This window comes from Balaenoptera ricei, chromosome 11, assembly GCF_028023285.1.
Source record: "Balaenoptera ricei isolate mBalRic1 chromosome 11, mBalRic1.hap2, whole genome shotgun sequence".
Classification (NCBI taxonomy): domain Eukaryota; kingdom Metazoa; phylum Chordata; class Mammalia; order Artiodactyla; family Balaenopteridae; genus Balaenoptera; species Balaenoptera ricei.
In genome coordinates this window covers 90,290,254-90,317,756 of record NC_082649.1, presented here as the reverse complement: position 1 = coordinate 90,317,756, position 27,503 = coordinate 90,290,254, and the positions used below count along the sequence as shown (strand labels likewise).

The window sequence follows — 27,503 nt, the reverse complement described above, 5'->3', positions numbered from 1 at the left end:
TGTGTGTGTATATATATGTATAAATATATATATATATATATATATATATATATATAACTGAATCACTTTGCTGTACACCTGAACCATTGTAAATCAACTATACCTCAATTAAAAAAATAGCTTTGAAACTGGGGGGAAAAAATGTCCGTATGGGATTGATTTATCATCATCCCTGATGAATCACTTTTTCTTGTTTTATTAACCTTCACACTGAGTCATTTTTTTCTTACTGTTTGAGATATTTTGAATCTCTAATAACTTTATGCAAATATGAAGCATGTGATGATCTCCCTCAAAGATATATATGTATATATACACATATATATGCACACACGTATATATACACAGATATTGCATATATACACCCATGTGTGCACATGCACACACACACGTGTGTAATGTGCCAATGATCAAATTATTTTAAGTATTAAAGGTAAACAACATTGAGTCTTCTTTCAGATAAATATTACCAGATGCTAGCAGGGTTTCAGTCGTTCTTTCTAATCTTTCAGTGCCGGAAGTGCCTCCTTCAGACGCCAGTGGAGGAGGTGGGAGCCGGTCTGAACTGGTGATCACCTGGGATGTAAGTGTCTGCACAGCGCCTGCCCCTCAGGGTGACGCTCTTCCCACACTCATGGCATCCTGGGTGGTGCTGGTAGTGGTGGCTGGAACTAGTAGCTAATATTTTTGGGTGTTCACTCTGTGTTAATCATTGTTCCTAGCATTTTGCATATTTTTTTCATTTTATCCTCGCAACATTTTTTAGGTGAAAGCACTAAGGCATAGAGATGTTAAATAATTTGCCCGAGGTCATCTGGCTGGTAAGCATAGGGCTGAGAGTCTAGTCCTGGCTCTTTTCTCTGGAGCTGCTCCCCCGCTGGTGATGCACACGCCACTTCTCCAGCCCGTGCTGCTTCCTAGCCATTCTCTCAGCCCTTGCTTTAAGTCATAATTAGGAAAAATATTAATTAACAAAGTCAGAAGGCACTAGAATTGTCTACATTATTTGAAGATGTGGTTGGAAAAATAAGAAGTCAAGAGAGTATGGAGTGTCAATAGGAATTTTTGACATGATGCAAATACAGCTTTGAGTTTAATACATTGTTTTTATTTCCTTTTTTAAAGTTTTACTCTTTTGCTCTGAATTATCATGCCAATGTGTAGTTTTTTTCTATAAAATCAACATTAGGGATGAGATGATTTTTATTTGATTTAGAGATGCAGTATTTCAACTGAAAGTATATCTTTATTATTCGGAACTAAGATTGCGGCTGCAAGATGCTCAAAAATCTGAATAATTTATGAAAATTCCAGTTAGTTATCTGGTGGCTATGAAAGAGTGGCACATGTTTATTTAAAAGCAGCTGACTGTCCCCCTGACCTTTTTCTCCTTTTTTAATCCAACCACTTAATCCAATGTAGATGATTATTTGATGGCTTTTACAAAAGACTCCGCATTATAGCTGCATTTATTCTTGCCTTGCTCTCGTGTGAAAGCGTGAGTTAATATGCCTTTCCTTTATAGCCAGTCCCTGAAGAACTACAGAATGGTGAAGGTTTTGGATATGTTGTTGCTTTCCGCCCTATTGGAGTAACCAACTGGATCCAGACAGTGGTCACATCTCCTGATACCCCAAGATACGTCTTTAGAAATGAAAGCATCCTGCCATTTTCACTGTATGAAGTTAAAGTGGGTGTTTATAATAACAAAGGCGAAGGACCGTTTAGCCCAGTGACAACAGTGTTCTCTGCAGAAGAAGGTATGGAAGGGCTATGATTAGCCATAGGCTATGGCCTTCAACTTAATGATTTTTCGACTTTACAGTGGTGTGAAGTGAGACACATTTCAGTAGAAATTGTACTTCGAGTTTCGAATTCTAATCTTTTCCTGGGCCAGTGATATGGAGTAAAATAATCTCTCAGGGTGCTGGGCAGCAGTAGCTACAGCTCCTAGTCAGCCAGACAACCACAAGGGTAAACACTGGATATACTTAAAATTATTCTGTACCATGCAACCGTTCTATTTTTCACTTTCAGTACAGTAGTCAATAAATTACAGGAGCTACTCAACACTTTATTGTACAATAGGCCTTATATTAGATGATTTTGCCCAACTGTAGGCTAATGTAAGTGTTCAGAGCCTGTTTAAGGTAGGCTAGGCTAAGCTTTGCTGTTTGCTATATGAGGTATATTAAATGCATTTTCGACTTATGATATTTTCAAATTAGGATGTGTTTATCGAGATGTAACCCCATCATAAGTCAAGGAAGATCTGTATGTCAGTACCACACTTAATCAACCAATTGTGCTCCAAAAACCCATTTGGAAGTTCTTTGTGACTTCAGATATATTTCTTGAAAAGGAGAATGATTGAAGTCATAGTTAGTAGTCCAGGTAATAAAGATCAACCATGCCTACTTGAAGCGTGAGACTCAATGGATAGTTAGAGGGGGTAATAATTCGTTAAAAATCTGCTTATGAGGAATACACTGAGTTCCAGTCTGTGAAGCAGGGAGCAGCACAGCCTTCTACAGCTTTCTTCTTCGGGAGGTAAGATTAAGATATTCTTTTGGAAGTGCCCTAGTCTGAAGCTTTATAGTGGTTCCTAGACCTGAGAAAGAGGTTTTAGCAGGATGGAGAGGGAGGACCAGAAATCTGACATTGGGGAGGTATGGAATATGCAGGTTTGAGGATGGGTTTCACCAGTTCTAGCCGGTATAGATTCATACATACTCCACTCTGGACTCACTCCCTTTCTCTGCCTTTCTGTCCCAGAAAGTAATAGTAAAAATAATAGTAACGTTAGGAGAATCCTATGAAATTGCCATTTTATAGGTCAAAAGCAGCTGAATATTGGCTATCTCATGAGGTTCTAGCTAGTTAGAATGGCAGGAGCTAACACGTATTGGATGCTTACCATCAGCCAGACGTTACCTAATTGGAATTTTCCAAGGAGGAATGGCAAGTAGATACTATTGTTATTTCCCACTTACACAGGAGAAAATGGAAGCTTGAGGAAAGAAATTAATGGACTTGCCAAAATCCATACAGACCTATTGAGCTAGTATTTTAACCCGGGGCCTTTGCTCTTGAGTAGTTTGAGCTCATGAAATACGATTTCACAGTATCTCCTCTATCCTCCAAGCCTTACAGTAAATTGAGAAAGTGGGTCCACAGTTGTCATTCCTAAAAACAGTAAGGAGGCTCAATTTTTCATCATACTGTCACCTCCTATTTTTGTTCTCTCTTTTCCCACTGTGTTCTGAGAGGAAAAAGAGAACAGGATTTTTAAATTTTTTGCAAAACCAAGAGCTTTTATATTCATAGCCAGACCCCATCTCCAAGAGTTGCTGAGAAGGATTATCATTACAAGAGCAGGTCAGCAGTCTGACGGGTGATGGCAATTAAATTAACCAGGGAGTTTGGGTAGATGGGGTTGGGGGCGGGCAGCAGCTGGGAAGGAGGGACGGCCAGAGCCTTTTTCTATCTTCTTGCCTCCTGCACTTTCCTTCTCCTGTTTCCATTCTTGCCACCACTGATGATTTGGTTAAAGGTCTTTCTGTTACAAATGTCAGAAACTGATTCGACTTGTCTTTTAAAAAAGCAGGGATTTATTGGAAATATACTCTGACCTTTCATTGAATCAAAGAGAGAGGTAAATAGCAAACCTCATGAAGAGCCTTAGTCAGAGAAGCTCTGGGCCCTCAGAAACTTAGGGCTTCTCTAGGGCACCAGGGCTGGATTGATTGGCCTCAAGTCTTCCTCGTTTTTCCAAAGCACGTTTCAAATTCTCAAGAGAAAAAAATCTAATAGGCCCATCCTTGGACCAGGGGTCTATCTTAATATGCGTCAGCCATGGCCAGGGAGCAGGATCCTTTAACGTAGAAATGGATATTGGGGGAGGACGCATCTCTGCTCAGAGCTCCTAAGAGGAAAGAATCACTGTGAGATCCATGAAGCCCCAAGAGTTCTCCATTACAAAGGGGATTTCTTCCTGTGTATTAAGCTCTGTGTGTGCTTATCTCCTCCAGAAGAGTACAGGATCTCATTTAACTTTGCCCCTCTTGTGGGCCTGGCTAGACAAGGCACTCACCAAATGCTTATTGAATAAATGAATTCTGTAGACCTTGACCTTTATTTGGAAAAACAAAAAATAACATAAAATAAGTAGCACTTGTGGGCATAGGATTTCCCATAGGGACTGTGGGACGGAGAGGAGAGAAATAATGATAGGGAGGAAAGAACCAAGGGAAAAAGGGGAGGAAAGTAGGATACCAAGAAGGGAATGCCAGAGAGGGAGCAAGTTGCTCTGGCTGTTCCGCAAGGAAAAGCCTGTGGCTGTGATGCTGTCTCTTCCTAGGACATGGGAAGTGACCAAGACATGGTTCATGTTTTCAAATATTTTTACAGAATATTTTACATTTTCAAATATGTTAAAATGCTTTTTTTAAAAAAATAAGAACGTCAATATATTTTTCTGTTCCCAAACAGAGCCTACAGTAGCTCCATCTCAAGTTTGTGCAAATAGCTTGTCTTCCTCAGAAATTGAAGTTTCTTGGAAGGCTGTTCCTTGGAAGTTGAGCAACGGACACTTACTCGGCTATGAGGTAATGTCTTTTCAAATTAATTAGCTCGTGTAAGTATGTTGCCATGCTACCTTGTCTGCTTTCATTTAAAAGTCTTCTTAACAATGACATCTTAGCTAAAGTCTGACTTTTGTTCAATTTTATCACCGTATTGTTCTGTGTGGCTATCAACGGATATTGACTTTAACTCAACCAGTTGAATGAAAGTGACTTTAGTTGAGGTATAAAGGAAAAAATAATAATAAAATGAAAGGAAATCATGTATCCTGTGGGCCTAATCTTTAGCTAGTTTGGCTAAAAAATAAGAGTGAGCTCGAAACATAGTATTTAAGTTCACTGGGTATATCTGCTAATAGTTCTTCCGGTGCTTTGTCTTATTTTCTTGGTGACCTTGTTACTTCTAGGCTCTAGAGAAGTCAGCCTTGTAGAATGTAATTCTTGCCTTCAAATAATTGTCTTTGGTGAAATACGATGAAAGGTCTGAAACGGCATAACACAAGACCAAATGTAATGAAGTGCAGAACAGGCCACACAGAAAGTGGTTGAGGGATGAGTGACCTTGAAAGGTTTCATAAGGCTAGTAAGGTTTAACAGGACTTTAAAGAAAAAATAAGTAAACGTAGAGAAAGTGGAAACATTCCAGGCTGAGCATGGCACATTGAAAGAGTGGAAGGAGTAGAGGTCCATCTGCAGAAGGGGGTTCCTGTGGGGCAGGTGACGGTAGCAGGGTGCAGCGGGGCCAGCTCACAGACGGCTCTGAATGTTAAGAAGAACCATTCTGGACTGGGCCCCACGTTTAGGAGGGAGCAGTTAGAGAAGAGTGGGAGCAGTTGAGCTGAGAGCTGACAAGATAAAAAGCGAAGTCTTAAGAAGGTTTCTGTGACAGTGACACTGTGGTAGCCACAGCTGTGATTTCACCCCGGCCCACAGCCGTCTTCTTAGCAAGCTTCCCTCATGCTTCTAATTCCTGACTCAGTGGTAGGTTTACATGCACGTGTTTGCAGTACAGAACCGTGTACCCTGCCACTTGCCAGCATAACCTCAGTGACTGCACGAGGGTGCCCACTTGCTCAAAGGCAGCTGACCCATGGACAGTTAAGCTGAGCTAGTCAGATTCTTGTTTGAAGTATTGAAGCAAGCAGCATAGAGATTGTGTTCAGTGAGCATAATGCAGTGAGTGATGTGTCAAATTTAGGACCCAGTTCAGACTTCCCAAGTGAAGGCCATGGGCAGATAGGACAAAGCTGATTTACAGAGATGAGACGGAGCAGACATACTTTCATGCAGCCCTAAAGAATGGAGGAGACAAGGACCCGTGGAGCTTGAAGAGCAACATAGAAGAGCTCTCTGACAATTGACCAGTTCTTGAGTTGGCTGTTTTCTTTCTCATAATGTCACCTTGTCCTCCTTTTCAGCCAGCCCCCTTTACATTTGCACTTGAGAGAGTTCCTGGTCCTTGTAACCAAACAAGCAGTGACTTGGATAAATTAAAGATAAAGTAGAGGAAGGATTGGCTAGAGCAGTGATGCTCAAAGGATGCACCATGGGCCACCTTCACCACAATTACCTAAATTTTTGCTGAAGATGAGCCCCCAGAATCCTCCCTGGGCCCACTGAACCCAAACATCTAGGGGTGGGTGTTGTGAAGGTGCATTTTTAGTAAATACCCATAGGGAAACGTCTTCCTGCACACGTATGTATAGGAAGCCCTGGTCTTGACACAGAGACCCTGATCACAGAGCTGTCCAGACTTAAGGAAACCGAAGTGATACTGAAGAAGCAAAACACCACATAAATACAGCAGAGCAACTTGATCAGCATCTTAAAGGAAGCCAAGAACACTTGGATGGAAAATTCCTTTAATTCCCTGACAGTGAGTAGAAGCAGTGAAAGATAGCGGGCAACCAATAGTAGCTCCCCAATGATTAGAGAAATGGCATTGACAGGAACGGTAAGTGTGATGGAAGGAACACAGATGTAAAGGAGCATAATCCTGAGGTCAAACCTGTGCCAGGTCCCAGCTCTGCCACTCACTGTGCTGGAAAAGTTACGTAAATTCTGTGAGCCTCATTTTCCTGCCTGCAGAATGGGAACAATGGGCTTAACCTAATTAGGATTTTGAGAGGATTGAATGAGATTAGGCACCTGTGCTTCTCACAGTTTCTGGCTCATAATAATAAGCAATGAATAAGTGTGAACCATGTCCCAGAAGAATTTTTCCGATATTAATTCATAGATTTCTCCCCAGTAACTATTCTCAAGCAGTTCTTCGACTCCAAGCTCTTTTGCCTCATGAGAGTTTTTGACGGCTATCAAGATGGGGTTGCCTGTGAGATCCCTTCCTTCCTCGCTTTGTTTCCAAAGCTCAAGCCTTTAAGGAGATTATTTCATGTATCCTAGAGGGTGAAGCGAGAGAACATGCCACAGAGGAAAAAATACAAGAGAAGTTTCAGGTGACCTTGGAGGAAACGAAGATCTGAGGCTTACAAAATCTCGTGGGTCCCAGAGCTTTCTACCTGGCAGTGCCCAAGTTGGTGGCCAGACCACAGAAGGGAACAGCTGTGCTTCCCACACTCAGCAAGGACTTCTTATTCCCCAAGCATGGCAGAACTGCTGGGCCTAAAGGGATCAGACCAATGTAACAGTAAGTTATCTTGGCCAGGCTTTGGGAAGGGAGCCCCAGGAGTGATTGAAGTCGAATTTTCCATTAGCTGAGCAGGATATGAAATTCAGTGTTAAATCAAATTTACTTAAAGAAAATAAATGAGCACATTTTGCATCCCTCCAGCAGCAGACTGAAGTACACATCCCCCATTCATAACTTTGTCCTTTACAAACCGTATGATAGGATAATCATTTCTGACCTGGCTGTAGCTTGTGAGGTAGTTAAGAGAAATAAGCAAGAGACTATATATAAATGGGCTTTGTGGGCTTCCAAGCACCACAGGAATGTTACCAGTCACTGGCGATTGTTTTGACAGCTTGGGGGCAGGTAGATGCTGATTTTAGAATATATCACTTTAAGCTGATCATGAGTCATCCAGATATGCATACTCTCTAAGAAAGTAGAATTATACCACTGTGGCTCAGGTCAGGAAAGAGAGGTTGATTGAACAAGAGAGAAAACCAAAGAATCCAAGTAGTGCCATTGTAGTATCTCATGAAGTCCATACCATTTTTGAATTAGACAAACCTGCCTTCAGATCCACTGGGACAGAATATAAGCTCCACCAGCGACAGGGGATTCTGCCTGTTTGTTCACTGATGTATCCCAAGTGCCAAGAGTTGTATCTGGCACACAGAAGGCAGGCAAAAATTTCATGTTGATTGAATAAATGCAATTTTGGCTCCATTATCTTACTGCTGTCTGGCTTTGAGCACATTACGAATGCTCTCCAAGGCCCAGTTAAAACAGTAAATAACTCTCAGCATCACTGGAGAAACTTTAAGTGAGATAAAGCAGCCATTGTGAAAATGGCCCAAAGAGACTTTGGGAGCTTCTCCTTTTCTGTTTTGAATATTGGGCGTTGGGATAAGATTTCATTGAAAGGGGAAATTTGAAAACCAGTGAAGTAATACAGAAACACTTAGCACAATCTGAGTATGGGACCCAGTGCTGTTGTTTGTGTTGCTACTGGTGTTGCCGTTAGGTGGGGGGCAAAAAGATGAGGGGCGAAGAGCATATGGGACTTCGCTCGAAATTAATGATGACATCTTGCCTATCTGTGTAAAGAGTAGCAAATTTAACATCCAAATGGAGCCTGAATACAGTATTGAAAGGAAACAACTAGTGAAAGTTTGTTCCCCAAGTGCTTGGTACGTATGAAAAGAAAGAAACAAGCTCAGGGAAAGGTATACTAATTGGGGCAACTTAAGAAATAATTTATATAATTATGCCAAGATAAAAATATGTATTTTCATAGTCTCAATAATGATTTAAACAGTAACCTGGAAGAATAAAGGACTTAGCAGAGTATTTAACTATCAGGCATGTGGCTAACTTTCTGGGTTGCAGTTTCCCCAGTGTGGCTTTACAATTGTTAGTAGCACCCTGCTTCCCTCTCATCTCATCCTGTGTCACGTGGTGTGCTGAGCACACATCATCTTTAGCATCTAGACTAATTTTCTTTCTGATTTGACCAAGTAGTCGTCGAGGAGCTCATTTCCCTGGGCTCCAATTTATTTCACCTTCTAAGCCACAACACTCAGGCTCAGATCTTTTCTTGTGCCCTTTGCATAGGAACAAGAGATACGTACAGACAAGATAAAGAGGATGCAGATGATTTAAGTTCATGGGTAGTGGGTGCCTGAGGAACAAAAGCTCCAAAGTTCTAGCTTGGTATATACAGTCCATTTCTTTAAAGTCATTTTGTGTCTTGAGAAAATAAAACTTGGGAGAATGATCTTGATAAGTGATGGAAACAAAAATCTATACTTGTGAAATACTACAGGTAAACATATTTGTGGAACTGTTGCAGGAGGGGGGACCCCTTCCAGGGCCCGAGAGTGGGCTCTTGTCTAACACTCAGAAATGAAGTGTCCAGAGAAACACACGTGCTGACAAAGCAAATGACTTTATTGGGAAGGGGCTCCCGGGTGGAGAGCAGCAGGGTAAGGGAAGCCAGGAGAACTGCTCTGCCCACGTGGCTCGCAGACTCGGGTTTTATGGGAATGGGGTTAGTTTTGGGGTTATCTCTGGACAGTCACTTTGAGTCAGGGTCCTTCCTGATGGTGCGTGCATCGCTCGACCAAGATGGATTCCAGCGAGAAGGATTCTGGGAGGTTGGCAGGACATCTGGGCTGGCGTCGCCTCTTTCCTTGTGACCTTTCCCGAATTATTCCGGTTGGTGGTAGCTTGTTAGTTCTGCATTCCTTACCAGGACCTCCTGTTGAAGATAACTCATGCAGGTGGTTACTGTGGTGCCTGGCCAGGGTGGACGGTTTCAGTCAGTGTTTCCCCGGGATGGGGGGCGGGGGGGAGTTGTAGAGTTTTTTTAAATGTTTGGCAGTGAAATAGAACTTGGGCGGGGGGGAGGGGAACATAGTAGATTTATTTTTTTTAATGTGTAGCAGGGGAACATAACTTAAAATGTGTACAGAAGGCCAAACTAAAACTTCACTCATACCTCTGTCCTACCTCCTGTTCTAAACAGCTGTACGGAATGTGTTTAGCTCCTAACATTTTAATTAGAGTGGAAAAAGACGTCAAATATTTGAATACTTTTTTGATAATACGAAAATCCTACTGGAAGAAACAAAGACATATGGAGAGAGTCTAATTCCTACTATCAGGCAGAGAATTAACTTCACTCTAGAACGAGTCACATGTACGTAGGAAAATTGGATAGAGACAATTCAGGCCCATTTAAATAAACAGGAAGGCAGCAAAAATGAATTGAGTAAATAAAATGCAGACTTTCTGGAGGTGGTGGAAGGATTTGTTATGCTGGAGGGAGCAGTACGTATGTGTGTGAGAGCCACGCAAACAAAGCTGGGTTTGTTATTAGGCAGATATAGTCCCTACCAGACTGCGCCTCAGCATTGAGGGATCCAGGGGAGTAAATATCGCAGCCTCTCTCTCCTCGCATCGGCCCATCTCCTGGCTTCTCTGTTTCTGAATTCAGGTTCACTGCTCTCCTCTCAAAAGCCGGTACTCAAGAGACAAGTGCTGGTAGGAACGGAAAAGTCGCTTTATTCAGGAGGCCAGCAAAGTGGGAAGATGGCGAACTTGTGTCCAAAAACCAACTCTGAAGATTCTGCTCGACCATGAAAGTTTTTAAAGGGAGAATCACTTGGGGAGGAGTTCAGGGTCTTCATTTATCTTCCACTGTGGGCAGACTTTCTTCTGATTTGTTGGTGGTGAGGTAAACAGGGCTGTGCTCCAGGAATCTTGGGCTCAGGCTGAAGTTACCATCCTCCGCCTGGGCGGGGGCCTTAGTTCCTGCAGAAGAACTCAAAGGTATTGTTACCTATATTCCTTGACGTGGAAGCAGGACCCTGCGCCTCCACTCCCACCCCATGCACTATTATTTCTTGCCCGCTTCTCCTTTGTTTTTGTATTCCCTCCCTTCCCTGATAAGCAGTTATTTGAATCTGCCCTTTGGAACTCAGGGTAGGTCACGGAGGCTAAATGAAGCCTATTTCCTGCAAACAAGAAACAGGGTCTACAGAAAGGATTTGTACTGGGAGGGCCCTAGAGGGTCCTGCTCCATTTCCTCTCCATCCAGTGAGAAGCCAGAGGGTCAGCGAGCTTGGTGTGTAATTCACATAGGTCAGCCCTCCAGGGACTGAGAGCCCAGTAAAGAAGAGTAGGAGGTAGATCTGGATTTGTCTTCTAAAACCTGTCCAGTGCATTTGCCTGCCTGATATTTATTGAAATGTGTTTCGTCTAGCAGCTAAGATGAAATATTTGTCTTCCTGAAAATCTGTAAGTATACACAAAATTATTTCAGTCTATTCTGACTAAATACCTGTACTTTAATGGCTAAAAAAGGTGCCATTTTTCAATATATTATTTTTATAAACTGCATTTCATTTTAAGGTGAAGTGAAATCTCTGATGCCGTGATGTGAAGGACTCCTCACCGCAGGGACATTAGTTTCTGGAATAACCAAATTACTTGCAGAAATAGAGATAGCATTTTAAATCCTGACATTCCTCAAGTTTGTTTCTGTTTACTTACCGAGATAAAAATATGTTAGCTTGTGAAAGAGTATTATGGTTCTGAAGAAAAAATTATTATCTCATCAAGAAACTGGAGTCCCAGTGTTTTATAGACACATAGAATATTAGGACTTGAGTAACTAGCTTGGTGAATTAAGGAAAAAAAAAAAATCTTCCTCTGTGCTCTATCCACAAAACAGTTCTGACATCAAAAATGTGGGGTTCTTTCTCTACACCAACCGGTTCTCTGCCACCAGCTGGGCGTCCTAAAATTCAATTCAATTTTGACCCTCTGTACCTAGAATTAGCTTCAGATCCTACAAGTTGAGGGTTCAGTCCCACAAGACTGCCCTGCCCCGCCGCCACACGCACACAAACATCAGGTGCCAGTCACAAGTCCAGCCCTCCTCTGATCAACGGAGGGGTTCCCACAACCCCCTCCCTGGGTTTGATAACTTGCTAGAATGGCTCACAAAACTCAGGAGAGCACTTTACTTACCGTTGTCCATTTATTGTAAAGGATACAACTCAGCAACAGCTAAATGGAAGAGGTGTGTAGGCCAAGGTATGTGGGAAGGGGCACAGACCTTCCATGCCCTCTCGGTGCCCTCCACTCTCCCAGCACCTCAATGTGTTCACTGACTTGGAAGCCCTTCTAACCTCTTCAGTTAGGTTTTTTTTTTATGGAGGCTTCACTGCATAGGAACGATTGATTAAATCATTGACCATTAGTTAACCAAATTAAATCCACCTCCAGCCTTGTGTCAGGAGGTGGGCCTGAAAGTTCCAACCCTCTAATCACAAGGTTGGTTACCCTGGCAGCCAGTCTCCATCCTGAAGGTACCCAGGAGCCCAGAGCCACCAGATGTCTCATTAGCATGCAAAAGACGCTTACCACTTCTGAGATTCCACGGGTTTGGGGGGAGCTGTGTGCAGAGACCAAATACATATTTCTTATGTGTCTCTGTGGTGGGAAGGAGGGAGGCATTTTTAAACTGCCCGTGTTTAAGTCATTCAAGAATTCACCAATATTGGGTACTTAGTGTGTACAAGCTTTGACCCAAGCGGCAGAGCTATGGTGATGACCAAGACAAACCTGCCTCCAGAACATGATTCCACCTTAGCATTCGCCCTTCCTGCTGTCTTCTGTGCCAGGGAATGCAGTTGCTGGCACTGGCGCACACTTGCACTAGCAAACCAAGGCAGGCTGACCCGCTACTGATGGAGAGAGTGGCCTGTGTCTCTCAGGCCGGATGATGAAAAAATGTTGAGAGCCACAATTCAGTCTTAATCACCTTCTCCTCTGGAGTGGATTTACCTTTTATTTTTCCTCCCTCTGAACTCAGAGTGAATCTACAACATGAAAATATCTGCGTTTCTTCGGTTCTGGAAAATTCTGAGACATTTTCTCTTTTATTGTTGCCTTTTCCTTAACCTCTCCTTCTGGAACTCTGGTTGGAAAATTTCATTCATCCTCAGTGTTTCTTAACTTGGCTTTCATAATTTTTCTTTCCTTCTCCATGTTCTGGATTTATTCATTCTGTCTTCTACCTTCCAGTCTTCAGCTCAATCCTAGCACTGATTTCTTTTTTACTATTGTATTTTTCAGGTATCAGAATTCTACTTGATATTTTTTAGATTCGCCCCATCTTTTTTTCTTTGTCTCCTATTCTTGCATTATAAATTTAGTCCCTTCTTTGGTAAATTTGAACATTTTAAATATACTTATTTTAAGATCCATTTCACCTAAGCGTATAATAGCCAGTCCCCTGTGGTCCAGTCTGCTGACTTTCTTTCTTGTTAGCAGGGTTCTTCATGTGCTTTGTAATATTTCTGTCTCTGCTCATCTTTTGTAGATGCTGCCTTCATGTTCTGTCAATGTTACATTAACTCTTTTCTGCACAATTATATTTTCAGGGTTTGTTCCTTCCGCCTGGACATGTTTCCTTTCTTCATCCCTGTATTGTGGTTGTGCCTATAAAATCCAAATTAGTGTGGAGTTATATTCTGTCCTCTCAAGTGTAGAACTTTTACCATTTAAACCCAGAACACAACTGAGAGGAAAAATGGCGTCTTTACTTCTTGGCTTTTTCCTCTATTAAAAAAAAAAAAAAAAAACTATCCTCATATAAATATTTTTGAACAAAATTTTATAGAACATAACTGATTTATTACTTACATAATAAAAAACATCTATCCTTGTATAAATATTTTTGAACAAAATTTTTATAGAACATAACTGATTATTACTTGGAAATATGTATGTCACTGCTTTATTTCTTTATGCTTTAGTTATATGCATATTTATTCAACTTTTAAAGTAAAGCTATTTAAGAAGATTATATAATAAATTTGAACTAATATCATGCTCAGTTTGGGCACTAATTTTCTCTATGATTAAATATTTCTAATACCTGTCAGCAACTGAGATCTAAAAATAAATCTCTCATTCTGATACATGGAGATTGGTTAAAGTACTTCAGAAACAAACTACTATCAAGAGCTTTCAAGCACCTTCTATGAACTGATTTATAAAAGATAATCCATATGCCAATTGAAAATTATTTTTATTTCTTCTTTAAATCAGTCGCCTAAGGAATGATTTCTTAGGCAACTTATATTGAAGTAATTTGAATACAGAAAGAATGGCGCACGGATGGAAACCTAACAAGAGACCAATGTGTATCACAGGATGATCTTGATTGAGTTACTTGACTTCTCCCTGCCTCTGCCATTCCATGTGTTGAGTGACAATTATTAAAGCTCATAATTATGTGATCTTTTTCCCAATCTATGCTATATCCTAGGCCACAAGTTTTCAGGCTGACTACAGTGTTTTATTTTAATTATCGATTATGTGTCATTCTTAGTTTAATAACTAGACAATGCTTTAAAGAACAGGGAGCGTCTTATCATTGTGGAGTCATCTAAACCTCAGCAATACCTCCGTTGTTTACAGTTGGTGAATTTAGAATGTATGTGAGTTTTCGGTATCCATTAACAATTTGCTGGGTGTGGCTTTATAAAAGACAGTTTGGCATGTTATCTTTAATTAATGAGTAAAATCTATGTGGTTTTCTTTGATAATGGTAAATGGTATCTGTCCTATATGTGGATTTTTTTTGCTAATTTATATTTGATGCTTTAAAGTTGTAGGAGGTGCATATTCAATTTAGTCCTAATTATTTGGGTTTACGTCCTCCTTTCACGGTTTTTCTGAAAACTAATAACTTCTTTCCAGGGAAAACGCACATATACACATACATGAGCCCAGCATTTTGCATGAATTTAAGGGGGCCTTGATAGCAATATAAATATACATGCATAATATACACACACATATATACATGCACATATATAGGGAAAATATTGATCTGGCGTATATTAATATGCTAATTTGGGATTATTATTGAAAAACCTGAGATTTTATATTTTGCTGCTAATCTTTTTTAAAGAAATAATTTTATAGTTGCTCATTTTTTTAAAAGTAACTTTAGGTGTATTTTTCTCAGAGGCCTGAAATGGGTTTACCCTAGGCAACCCATAAACACGTTTTGTTTAGCCCACAGACAAAGGGGGCCAACTCTAAATTTGGGACATTTCACATTAAAATCAGGATTTTTGCTTTCTTTTAAAAAAAGACCTGTAAACACTGGGTCCGTCTTCCCCCCGTCGACCAGAGCTGCGTAGAGGCTCCATTACGAAGATGGAACGTGCCTGTCTCCTTCGCCGCAGTTCCCACACGTCTCTACTGCCTTCATGACTCTGATGGCTGAGCATCGATTGCCGTTTTCATTTTGCCCAAGGAGCCGTTTACTTACAGAAATTATAGAAATGGTTTCCTGTTTTCATATTTTGCTATCGAAGTAGAAAAATGAAAGTCAAACCAAAAGGGCAAAGACTGCAAGAAAAACAGGAAAGTGCCTATTTCTTTCTTTTTTTAAAAAATAAATTTATTTATTTAATTTATTTATTTTTGGCTGTGTTGGGTCTTTGTTGCTGTGCTCAGGCTTTCTCTACCTGCGGTAAGCGGAGGCTACTCTTCGTTGCGGTGCGCAGGCTTCTCATTGCGGTGGCTTCTCTTGCTGCGGAGCACGGGCTCTAGGCTCCCGGGCTTCAGTAGTTGTGGCATGTGGGCTTCAGTAGTTGTGGCACACGGGCTCAGTAGTTGTGGCGCACGGGCTTAGTTGCTCCGCGGCATGTGGGATCTTCCCGGACCAGGGCTCGAACCCGCGTCCCCTGCATTGGCAGGCGGATTCTCAACCACTGCGCCATCAGGGGAGCCCCAAGTGCCTGTTTCTTTAGGAAAGTAAAAAAGTATGTACTCAGTCTGCTTTATGTATTTGTGTTAAGTGTCCAGCCCCTGCTTTAGACGGTCAGATGGTGATATCTGGTCTCAGCACGAGGAATAGTTGCACTTTTCATGAGCCATTTGTTTGGTGGTTTTGTTGCTGTTTTTATTTTATGAAGGATCCAAACTGTCTAGCAAAGCATAGCAGGACTTTATAGCATAAATTGGAGTTCACTGGGGAACGTGTCTTATTATTGTATTTTTCTACTTTTCTTTCTTTATTTTATCAAATACTCTGAAAACATTTTTGTATTTTTATACTGTAAATGTATATATCTTTATAAGCAGTCTCAGATCATTTTGCACAGTTCACAATAATGAAATACAAGTAAAACATTTCAATATATCCATATATTAACCTATGTTACCTGCCTTCCTCTTCTCTGCAGCAGCTGTGCATACTCAGGGGTCTTGGTGACACTTGGCCATCACTGTAGGACAAGTCAGTGGCCAGCTGGCTTTTCAGTGGTCTTTGCTCTGACAGGTCACTTTCTTCACAGAAGGCATCTTCACCATCCATCAGAGTTTAAGCATAGCTGCCAGCCTTCCAGCGTTGAGCCTGAGCCAGGTTGATTAGGGTCTGAGAAGGAGGGGCAGCTCACTCTGTTAGAAATGTAGATTTTTTTCCTTCATTTTCCCATTTATAAGGCTATGGGCTAGTAGCATGTAGCACTTACTGTCTTTGAACTTATCTGGTTTATTTGTGTACTTATTACCTGTCTCCCCCGGGAGTCCCTTTTCTTTCACATCTGTGGCACAGAGCCTAATGCAGCACCTAGCACATAGTAGGTCCTTAAAAACTACTTGTGGAACAAATGATAAAGTAAATAAATTACAGTGCCCATTTTAATAAAAATCACTTAATTTAAAGGATGCCGTTTTCTCAATCTTTCTCATCTTTTATGTTTTCTGTCCACCAGGTGAGGTATTGGAATAATGGAGAAGAGGAATCATCAAGCAAACTGAAAGTGGCAGGAAATGTGACATCGGCCAGACTCCGTGGCTTGAAGAGCAACTTGGAATATTACACGGCTGTCCGGGCTTTCAACAGCGCTGGTACCGGTCCCTTTAGTGCCACGGTTAATGCAACCACCAAGAAAACTCGTATGTATCTTCTGATTTTTTTAACGTCAAAAAAATACTTTACATTTAAAATGGTAGCCTTCTTTATCATTTTAGATGGACAACACAAGTCAGTAAGCCCAATGAATGATGTAAACCCAACTCCAATCCCTTGTAAACTCAGAGGCACACATACATGTCTTCCTGATACCCCTAAATCTTCAGTTAGAAACCCCATGTGAAAATGAATGTGCACCTTTTGAAAAATTTTAGAGTGGGATGTTTAGTCAAGTCCATCCACTTTTCTTTTAAAATGTGATCCAGCTAATTGGTTTATTTCATGTATTTTTAGTTCTCCAAAGCTTGAGGATTTTTGATAAGCATGAATAACTTAAAGTTCAGGCCAAAGAATCAAGAGTGATGTTTTTCTTCTTTTCTTTCCTACTTATTCAAAAGAGGGCAATGCACAGTAAAGATGTTGGTTCACATGAATATATTGATATTTTTAAAAATCTGACCAGAGATGTCAGTCAGTGTTGCCTTCAAAGCTGAGTCTTTGTTAGCTGTGTATTCACAGGTACATTCACAAGCACCAATTATGAGCTATACATTAACCTGGCTTTAAATTAGGCTACAGAAAAATCAGTGATTTGCAATTTTGTAGTCTTTCACATATATTTCCATGAAACTGATAGCACCAGTGTATATTTAGTTATTGTATTGTATTGCTACTTTCTCACAATGCAACCATTTGAATTACTCTTGTCATTATCGTCATAGCTAATAGCAATTGAGAACATTTTATGTTCACATGCTTTACATGTATTCCCACACCTAAACTTCATACCTACCACATGAGGTAGGTGTCATTTTTACTTCTTTTTGAAAGATGAGGAATGTGGGCATGACAGGATTAACTTTAATTTTAAAATAATGGTGCAGTAAAACAATTTTTCTTCTTAATTTATTTTCAAAATTAATTAACCCTGTATAAAAATGTTTTTTTAACTGGCCCTATATGGGAATGAGACAGTTATTTTGCTTGACTGCCAATTTCATTAATGCATTTCTATTTCCATATATAATTCCCAAACTTTCGTGAGAACATACGTTGGCTGGCTAAAATTGCTAAGAACAACAATAGTATAAAATCTAATTTTATTGCTAGTGTTATTTATGGGTAAGTTAAAATATATATAAAACACAATTCTACTATGGATTTTCATTAACCAGTGTTAATTTGATCAGGAAAGTTCATATTTTTACCTTTGTATCATCTATTGAAAAGAGAGTTTGGAGAGAAAGTTTAGCAACCAAACATTTTAATCCCTTTAAGTAGCATATATTTACAAGCAACCAACTAATGTGGTAATTAATTATCCTTCACTAATTATTAGGAGAAGCCTGACGCCATCTCTTATTTATAACACATGGTTGGGGTTAGACCAAGGGGCGTGTACGTTTGGCAATAAACTGAAAATATTCTGCGTTTAGAACTTTTCGCTCAGTATGTTTGGTATTCCCAGTAGCGCTTCTGAATTAGTAAGATTTAAATATACATCATTATTATATGTTCAAAGCACAGCGTCAATCAAAAATTCTGATTGCACTGATGCATGCAAACAAGTTTATCTGTCTCTTTCCTCTGACTTAATAATTGATGTGATTACTTGCTAAGAAATTATGATTGTAAAAGACTGTGGGACATCATCATGGAATCAGTGAAGAGCTTAGTGAATGGGTTAGACAGAAGGAAGAGACTGATTATAAATCGATAGGAATTTCATGGTAATGTACACTGAGTGAAATAGAATTAAAAAAAAGCAAAACCCTTTAAAATTTAAAGATAGCATATAAATACCCAATCTAAAGTAGGAATTTGTGGGTTACAGTAACGATGGTGATTATGATTTTAATGACTAACACTTACAGAGCAATTTCCAGTCTCTGTTCTAAGTATGTTTCATGTATTGAGTCTTAATTCTCACAGCAACACCGTGACTTGGAAACTATTAGTAGTCTCTCTTTAGAGACGAGGATGCAGAAGCACATAGAGGTTATATAACTTTGCTGAGATCACAGAGTAAGTAGCAAGAGAGCCGTACAAATCCAGACATAGTCTTAACCACTGTGCTAGCCTCTCTTTCAACCATATAATTAGAATGTTCATGTCATATATAACACCAGTATTTATTGGGATTTTACTCTGTGTTTAGGAAGCAGGTAAGGTGATCAAAGATGGACAGGACTTCTGTGCTCATGGACCTGGAGTCTCATGGGAATTCCAGTAATTGAACAAAATCCCCCCTGCAAATGATACATTCCTATCGCCCCAATTTAACTGGAGTGTGCATGTGGGGCTGTAGGTGTTATTAAAGAAAGTTTTCCTACTTTGAGTGGGAAATTCATAGAGATAATTAAAATCCCTAATTATTCTAAGATTGTATATAAAGACCATTGTTAAGTTTTAAATTTTACATTCATAATTTTTCTAATGTACCAAAATACAAGTAAGACAATCTTTTAAAACTATTTCTAATATTGTTTTACTGGCAGCTCTTAATAGTCATACTAACGTTTGACATGGTGTTAGCTTTAAATCCTAGTTACGAATTTTAATAAGGCTTTTGTGATTATCACTGTGAAGAGAATTATTGTCATGCTTCAGGCATAAAGAACGAAGATAACATCTTTGAGTCTTTGCTTGCTATCTGTCTTCCCCTCTGGATTGTAAACTTTCTGGGGAAAGAGTCCTTCTGTGTCTGTTCACCCAGCCCCAGTGCCCAGCCTGGCACTGGGAGCCACTCATTAAATATTTAATCGGTAGCTAGATAGATGAATGAAATCTAAAGAAGCAGGCCAGCCTGAAGTACTATTATTAATCCCATGTACTTCCTCTTGACTGAACATGGTGAATTCAGAACACTTACTGGAGTCCTTCACCATCTTACTTAAAATGTGCAAGTTTCATGTACTTGTAATCATGGAATTCTGTATGCGAGGCTTTACATCCATACAGATCTTGGGTGATATTTTTGATTAATGTAAATAATACAAGGATTCTCAGGTTAAGTACTGTAGCTTCCATTAAACACTTAATTTTTGATATCCAAATACTTGTGTTTTTTTAAAGCATTTCTAAGTTAAACACTAATTAGCCTCTTTAAGTAATCAAAGATGGATTTTTGTTACTTGCAACCCAAAGAGAGCTAACTCTTAAGAACATCTTTTATCTAAATGCACTGATGAGGAAAAATTGCAGATAGCATATAAATGACAAAATGGAACGGCTTCTAAAAGGAAACATACTGAGAAGTTTATGTTCGGAGATTGCAGGAAAGAATGTGGAGGGCAAATATTCTGCTTTGTATGACTGAAAAGTCAAGTGGTAATTGTGGCTTTCAGTATGGATAAATTTAGCACTCAACATCCTCAATAATCACCTAACATCTCAAATTGATTATTTCTAAAACCAAGTTCTTTAAATCATCCACCCCATTTAAAACCTGGCCCTTCTACAATATCAATATTCCCCATCTTGGTAAATTCAATCCCGTTGTTGCAGTTGCTCATCCACAGAAATTTTGGGGTCACCCTCAACTCTTCTGTTTCTCTTATACCGTACACCTGGTCCAGAATCTGCCTTCTACAAGAATCTGCCACTTCTTAAGGCATTCACGGCAGTCGCCCTGGTACAAGTTGGCACAACCCTCACATGGATCAGGGCAGTGGCCCTTTATCATTCAGCCCCTCTGCCTGTGTCTCCCTTAGGCCAGAGTGGTAGTGATGATGTCGCTTCTCTGCTCAGAACCTTCCAATCACTTCCCATCCCACTCCAGATAAACGCTAAATCCTTAAAATGCCCAACAAGGTCTTTACAATCCATCCTGAAATCCTACTTAGACTCATTTCCTACTATTTTCTACCTGCTCCTTCCACCTTTCTTTCAGGGGCTCTGCATTTGCTGCCCCCTCTCCCCCGAAGGCTGTTCCTCCAGATGCCCAAGTGGGACTCTCCCCCATGCTCACATGTAACCTCAGTGCCACCTGACCGCCGTATGTAAAAGTACAGCCCCTCATTTCCCGACACTCCCTGTCTCCTTTGCTGCTTTATTCTTGGGCATCGCACTTAGAGCCACCACCCGTGCTATAGCTTGTTCGTAATTATTTTATTGTTGTCTCACCAGCCTGCTTTGACTGAAGGCCAAACTCCTTCAGGGCAGAGATTTTGCCTGTTTTCCTCATTACTCTATCCCCAGAGCTCTATCTTCCGTGTCTCAGTACTCACAGTTGGTGCCCTGTAAGTATTTATTAAACAATCGAGACTCTCTTCATCTCTTGGCTCTGTTCCATGGTGGCATCATTCTCACCAGGTCCCCTCTTCAGAGTAACAGTATTGCCATTAAGCACCTCAAAGCCTATTCCTGTCAACTGAGCATGCTGGGAAAAGGGCCAGCTCCTTCCTGATGCCTCCACTCAGAGCCAAGGAGGGGTCTTGGCTCTTCTAGAGCCAGTTTTTGTGGCAAGTAGGTGGAAACCCTTGATTGGCCTGGCCTGCATCACATGCCCAGATTCTCCCCTAGAACAAGAGAATCCTATTTTTTAATGCCTTCACCAATGATTATACATGAGTATCTACTTGAGAAAATAGTGATATTAAATGGTGAAATCAGTTTTTCACTTGAGTGTTTGCATTTCCAAAGGGAATGTTCATCCATGTAGGTTGAGCCAAAATTAATTGTCTGAATTTAAGGAAACCGATTAAGTGTGTCCTCAGGAAATGAAAAGGAAATGTGAATAAAACTAGCCCTGAAAGAATGTGAGTCAATATTTCAGAGGTTTTTGATAAAATGAATATTCCTGCCTCAAACACCTAATGTAGAAGTTTTCAAGTTTTCAAAGGTACGATTTCATTATATAATCATCCACTCTAAGTTAAGAGTCAGGATACATATCAGTGCAAGGTTTCCCAAATTTTAGATGGTGATCTGCCTTCTCAATTTTTGCCATTTCTGTGGGCCTTCTCTGCTAATGTGTACCTAGTATTTTTTCTTAAAAACTAACTTACCTTTTTTTACTTATATAAACCTAAAGAAAATGGAAACTAATTTCCTGAGTATGAAAAACAGTATCATTGCCATAAGTAGATGTTAACAAAGTAATAATTAAACAATTAACAATGCCAATAATAGTAAATATAATGAAAAAATAAGCTGTTCTCCATTTTAAATATTAGCAACGTGGTCTTGCCTATTCAGACAACTGAACCTGCTTCCTCTTTGTTTGTGATGTTAGCACTGAAGGGATATGAAAGAGCTAGTAGCCCCCAAATCCAGCTTTCTCTTGAAACTAATGGGAAGACTAAAAGGGAATTAATTCCTCCCTAGGTGACTAAATGTTATTTGTTGGCTTTTCTGTGTGTCACATACCACCGATATATGTCACCCACTCATGTTTGTGTATGATATGCCACAAATCACATACATACAACATTAGAATACACTGTTTACTAATAATGCACATTCTTCAGATTTAGAAGGGTTTTCTTTTCCTGTCTGTGGACTTCAAGAAAGTGATCTCTGATCTTGTAAGATCTGAAGCAAGATAGTAATATAATATTGAATTTAATCAGAATCCAATTAGGAAGTTTCAGCTAGTATAGAAACAAATACTTTGGCCAATTGTATAAATCTTATGAACTTTAGTTTGTAGGAGCTTTGGTATTTTTTTGAAAATCTGTCCACCTTGCCCATGAATTCTCTAGAAGCTTGTAAATGTTCTGATTATAGGTTACAAATTTTCATGTTGTTACTATCCGAAGAAGGAGAGATTTTGGTCACGGGAATTCCCATTCATTTAAAATGAAGAAAGGCTTTCTTCCCTGACATTCTAGATTAAACCCCAAGTAAAGTCTTTTCTGAGTTTTAGATGAGTTAAGAAGCACGTGTTTTTGTCTTTTTTTAAAAAATTGAGTCAATCTCTTATGATAAATTAATTTATAATAATTTCAATGATGTCAAGACAAATATATCTCATTATTTGGGAAAGAGTGGCTTTTGGTGACTTGTTTTCTGCACAGTGTCAAATATTTAAGCCGTTTCATGACAAATGCTGATGTTTAAGTCAAGTGAAGTCCAAGTGGAAAGTGTACCTTCAAGCTACCACTTATCATGTAAGTCAGCTCATTACCATCAGGTAGTCAAGAAATCTGTTGAGTTTTACATAATTAAGTCACAGCAAATATATTTTCTTAAAATTCCATATGTTGAAAGTCAATGCCAACTTCACTATCAGCACTGTGAAGATATCACTACTGAAAATTCTGGACAGTAATATTCTTTATTTTAACAACCTCTACCTTTTATATGTAAAGGAAAATGTATTCACTGCTGAAAATTAGGGGAAAATAGAAGAAAATAATCACCCATAATCCTATCCCTCAGAAAGACCATTGCTAGTATTGTTGATCTTTCTTTCCAGACTTACGTTCTATAAAATGTTTCTCTTAGACAGTGGAGGTTATGCCATATATTTAGTTACCTGGTATCAGAATTTTCCCCAGGTCATTAATAATTTTCATAAATATGTTAGTGTATGTATAATATTCCATTGTGATAATGCACCACAATTTAGCCATTTTCCTATTGGTAGACATGTCTTATATTCCCAGCTTCATCCAGTCAACACCCTTGCAGTAATCACCTATTTGCAGTCACGTGGCTGTAGATTTAGTAAAAGCTATAGGGCTGTTGTTGAGAAGTCTGATAATCAAATACACGGAGGATGTCAGGATAGGTGCTAAAAGAATGATAACAATAATAAAAGCCTTCGACATACTATTATTCTTGTCACATACCATTTGAAATTATTGAAATAATGTTACAGCCTGTCAATTAGTGTTGTGCTATAAATATAGTGATATGCCACTTTTCTACTAGAATTAAATTAGTTTTTATCATTTTTTTCTATTTTAGTGTACTGTCAACACAGTAGAAGTTGAGTTGACAGAGGAAAAATCTACAGGATATGAAAGTTGAGATATGATTTACAAAAAATTTCAAAATGTAGACCATATATCAAGTTAATTCTCATAAGGTGTGGAACTCAGCCAGCCTTCTGGGTTAGGCTTCCAATGTCATAGAACATGAAAAGTGAAACTGGAAGTCCTAAAAGATATGCTGTCAACTCTCTCCTGCCCATTTCCACTTCAGTATGTGACTCAATGCCTTTACAAAAATTCATTGTGTTGCATTGAAGCTTAGGCTACTGTTTAATAGCTGTATTAGTCAGATTGGGCTAGTATGGGTAGAGTATCCAAAACTCCCAAACCTAGAGGTTTTAAACTACAAGTGTTTCTTTCTCATTCATACTACATGTCCATCACAGGTGCGATTCAGATCTGATCAATTGCATCTTCACTGCAGGACCCTGACTGAAGAAGCAGCCGCTCTCTGGGCCATGCTGGTCTCATGGCAAAGAGAAAATGGTGAACCGTGCTCTTCAATTGCTTTTAAAGCTGTCATTTCACTTTTGCTTACATTCCACTGGCTGAAACAAGCCATATAACAAAACCTGATGTCTGTGAGATGCCAGTGAGAAGGGGAAGTATGTCTTCCTAAAGGCATGGGACCACAAGTCCCATGGCCGAGCTAAATGTCAATGAGAGTGAGGCAGGGAAGCATAATCTTTCCATGGAGGATGAAGGACAGAAGACTTGCAAAGACTAAATAATAATACACCCCAAATAATCTACCCCAAAGTATTTTTAAACAATAATAACAGTCAATCCTACCAGCCAATGATAAGGATCATTTAAAAATGTTTCCAGAGGATCTAAGAATAAATCACAGTTCCTGAGAGATCCCTAGGGGTCCCCGAGTTGCTCTTTCATCTGCCTTTACTGCCTGCACCTTCCTCCTTCATATCCCTTCCTTCAGCATCTACAACCTCAAGCCTTTACATAAATAACAAGGTAATTTATTCCATCCATATAGATTACTTATATAAATATGTCAATAAAATATCCTCAAAATATGTAAAAACTACCCCAAATGACTCTTTATTTAAAAAGAGGAATAATAAAGTCAGGTGCCTTCAGTGGCCAGGCAGGTTTAAATGAGCAGTGGTGGGCATGTGGGGCAGTCTCTTCTTGCTCCATCCCATCCTTTCTATCCATCAGTGTTCCTGACCATCTACTTTTGCACAAGAAACCAGAAATCTGGATCTTAAATGAAAGCTCCCAAGTTTTAAATGTTGGTAACTAAACAAAATTAAAATACAGTATTTGGGTGAGACAAAAAATATGTGCAAGCTGGATCTAGCTGAAATTTCAGGTTGCAACCTCTGATGTGAAGCTTTACAGTTATAAACGTTTCACTATCTTGTGTTTTTTAATCCAGCAACAGCTCTACCAGCTGTTTTCCTTCTTTTGCAGTTGAGACTCTGTGGCTTCTGCTAGGTTAAGGGACTAAAATCAATACAGGTGAGTTGTAAGTGGCCACATTGCTTCTAGTATATTAAGCCTTAAGTATATTAGGTAGATCTTGTCTGTGGTGGTACAAGCTTGCTGTTTGTTGGTGCACAAGGGTAAATCATTTTTATAGAGAGTTTGTGGACGGAAGGAATTAATATTTGAACTTTGACATTAGTAAGATAGAAAAGAAGGGCATTTAAGGCTTAATACGAGGTAACTAAAGGTTGGTAAGGATGGAAACCAAAAGTAGGGATGAAGATACTAAAGGGAAGTTTGGATCATACAATAATCAAACTTTACTTTATTCATAATTTGCCCAGTGTTTTGCAATCTCCAGTCACTGAATGATCCTTGCAAGATTTTAGCCACATACTCAACAACCTGGATTATTATTTCCCTAATGTATTTACTTTAATACTTAAATATATTTATTTTAAAAGGCTTTGTATCATTGCTATAAACAGAACACGACTCATACTCTCTCCTTACAAGATAGTAGTTTTAATTTTCTTCCTATAACAATGAAAGCAAAGCAGTTGCTTAGAGAAAAGTTTATAACTTAAAACTACAATGAACAGCAAAAATAAACATAATTGATTTGCCAAAAATGTGTACCTAGAAATAAGTTTTGCAATGAGCTAACCAGAGTGTTGATGACTGTTATTAATAGAGTGATATTCTGTTCTTGATCACTTAGTTTAAGATGAATTATTTACTGTAAATATATCCTTAGTTCAGAGTCAGTTTGAATTATGACTGTGTTTTTTGGGGTGTTTACCAGACATCTGTGTGCTACTGAAAGCATCTGAGTTATTTATGTTTCTGTAACGCCCTATTTTCTGTGTCATTATTTAGAACCTAATTTTAATCTATGTATTGTGTGTAAAGTAGATTACCACTGATGTACCAATATTGGCCTCATCCAAAAGAATTATATCTATGAATCAAGACTTGCATACGATAGGTTTTTTTTTCCCCTAACATGAAAATATGTAAATATTTACAATTAAAAATGTTATCCACCTAAAACCATCGTATTTGTACAAGTACTGGTCTCTGGGAACCACTAATGTGGTCCATCGTTAGAAGTCAGAGAACATCCTTATCTCTGTGCTCACTGTACTCAGGAGAATCCCTGACACATGCAAAATGCTTATTAAGTACGTAGTGACTGAAAAGGAATTCCAGATAGAAACATTGTTCCCCAAGGTGTGTGTCATTCACCCGGGCTGCCGAGCTGGAATTAGCCTTCCTTCTTATTACCACCACCCGTATGACCTCCATCATCATGACCTGTTCACAAATTCCAGGTCTGTTCCATCCCTCCAACTCTGCTGTCATCACTTGCATATGGAGCTTTATTATCTTTCACACAAAGTGCTGCAGTGTACTCCCTACAGAGCTCCCACCAAGATTCTCCTTCTTCTCCGTCTGTCCCCACAAAGATCTATGAAAGCACAGACCTGATGGCATCACAGATCTGATCCTTCTTCAGTGCCCTGCCAATTGCCTGCCCCAGAAAATTCCTTTTCTAGTTCCTTTGGCCTTCTAGACTCTTTAGCATATGGCTTCTACCTGTCTCTGCAACTGCCTTTGCAGTTCCTTCCCATCATCCCTACCCGTAACCCATCAGAAGTGAGCTCCCTACGGCACTATGCTAGTTCCTGCCTCTGTGCCTTGGCGTGTGTCATCCCTCTGCCTGGGATACCACCCCCCAACCTCTACATGTGAAACTCACATTCATCTTTCAAAATCTACTCGAGATATTGTCACCCCTATATGCATTTTTCCCTGAACCCTTAAAACATAAATATTTAGTAAATAAATCATTTAAGTATTGAATGAATACACTAGTTGTTTTGCTGTCTTTCTTATTCTGTTCTTTGTGTTTTGTTCCTTATCGTCTTAGCCTCAATATGATCAGCCATATTCAAGCTCTCAAGCTGATGGTCAGTGTTAATGTCCCAGTTTTGTCTTTGTGAAATGTATGCATTTACTGGGATGTGTCTTGGAGGACTTTCAAAACCATGGAGCTAGAAAATTCATTCTAAATTCTGATGTGCCACATTTGAGAACTGTGACCAGCCAAATGTTACCCCGCTGACACCATGGTGAATTGCTACTGATACTTGTTCTGAATCTTTCTCCATTCAGCATTACTTTGTCACTGCATGAATCATTCCTTAGGGACACATAGGGAGTAGATCAAACTTATTTTTTGATAACACTAGAAAAGTGTTTTCTGAATCCTTGGGTTGTGTTTCTTGCATTAAAATAGCAGTCAGTTACATACAAAATCTAATTTGATATCTACCTTTAACAAGACATTAGGCTAGTGAATAAAAACTAGTATATGGGCCTATCGATGT

General features: G+C 39.4%; 1 protein-coding gene across 3 annotated transcripts in view; it reads left to right on the top strand.

The window, feature by feature from the left end:
- The window catches only part of CNTN3 (contactin 3), a 328,834-nt gene that overhangs the window by 293,853 nt on the left and 7,478 nt on the right, over nt 1-27,503 (top strand). For 2 of the 3 annotated variants that reach the window (XM_059940197.1, XM_059940199.1), the window contains 4 exons: nt 513-583; nt 1,526-1,760; nt 4,492-4,607; nt 16,521-16,704. In XM_059940197.1, coding sequence (XP_059796180.1) covers nt 513-583; nt 1,526-1,760; nt 4,492-4,607; nt 16,521-16,704 — 606 coding nt within the window. Of the gene's footprint in view, nt 1-512; nt 584-1,525; nt 1,761-4,491; nt 4,608-14,890; nt 15,176-16,520; nt 16,705-27,503 lie in introns of those variants that run through there. The other variant, XM_059940198.1, reaches the window with a different exon arrangement.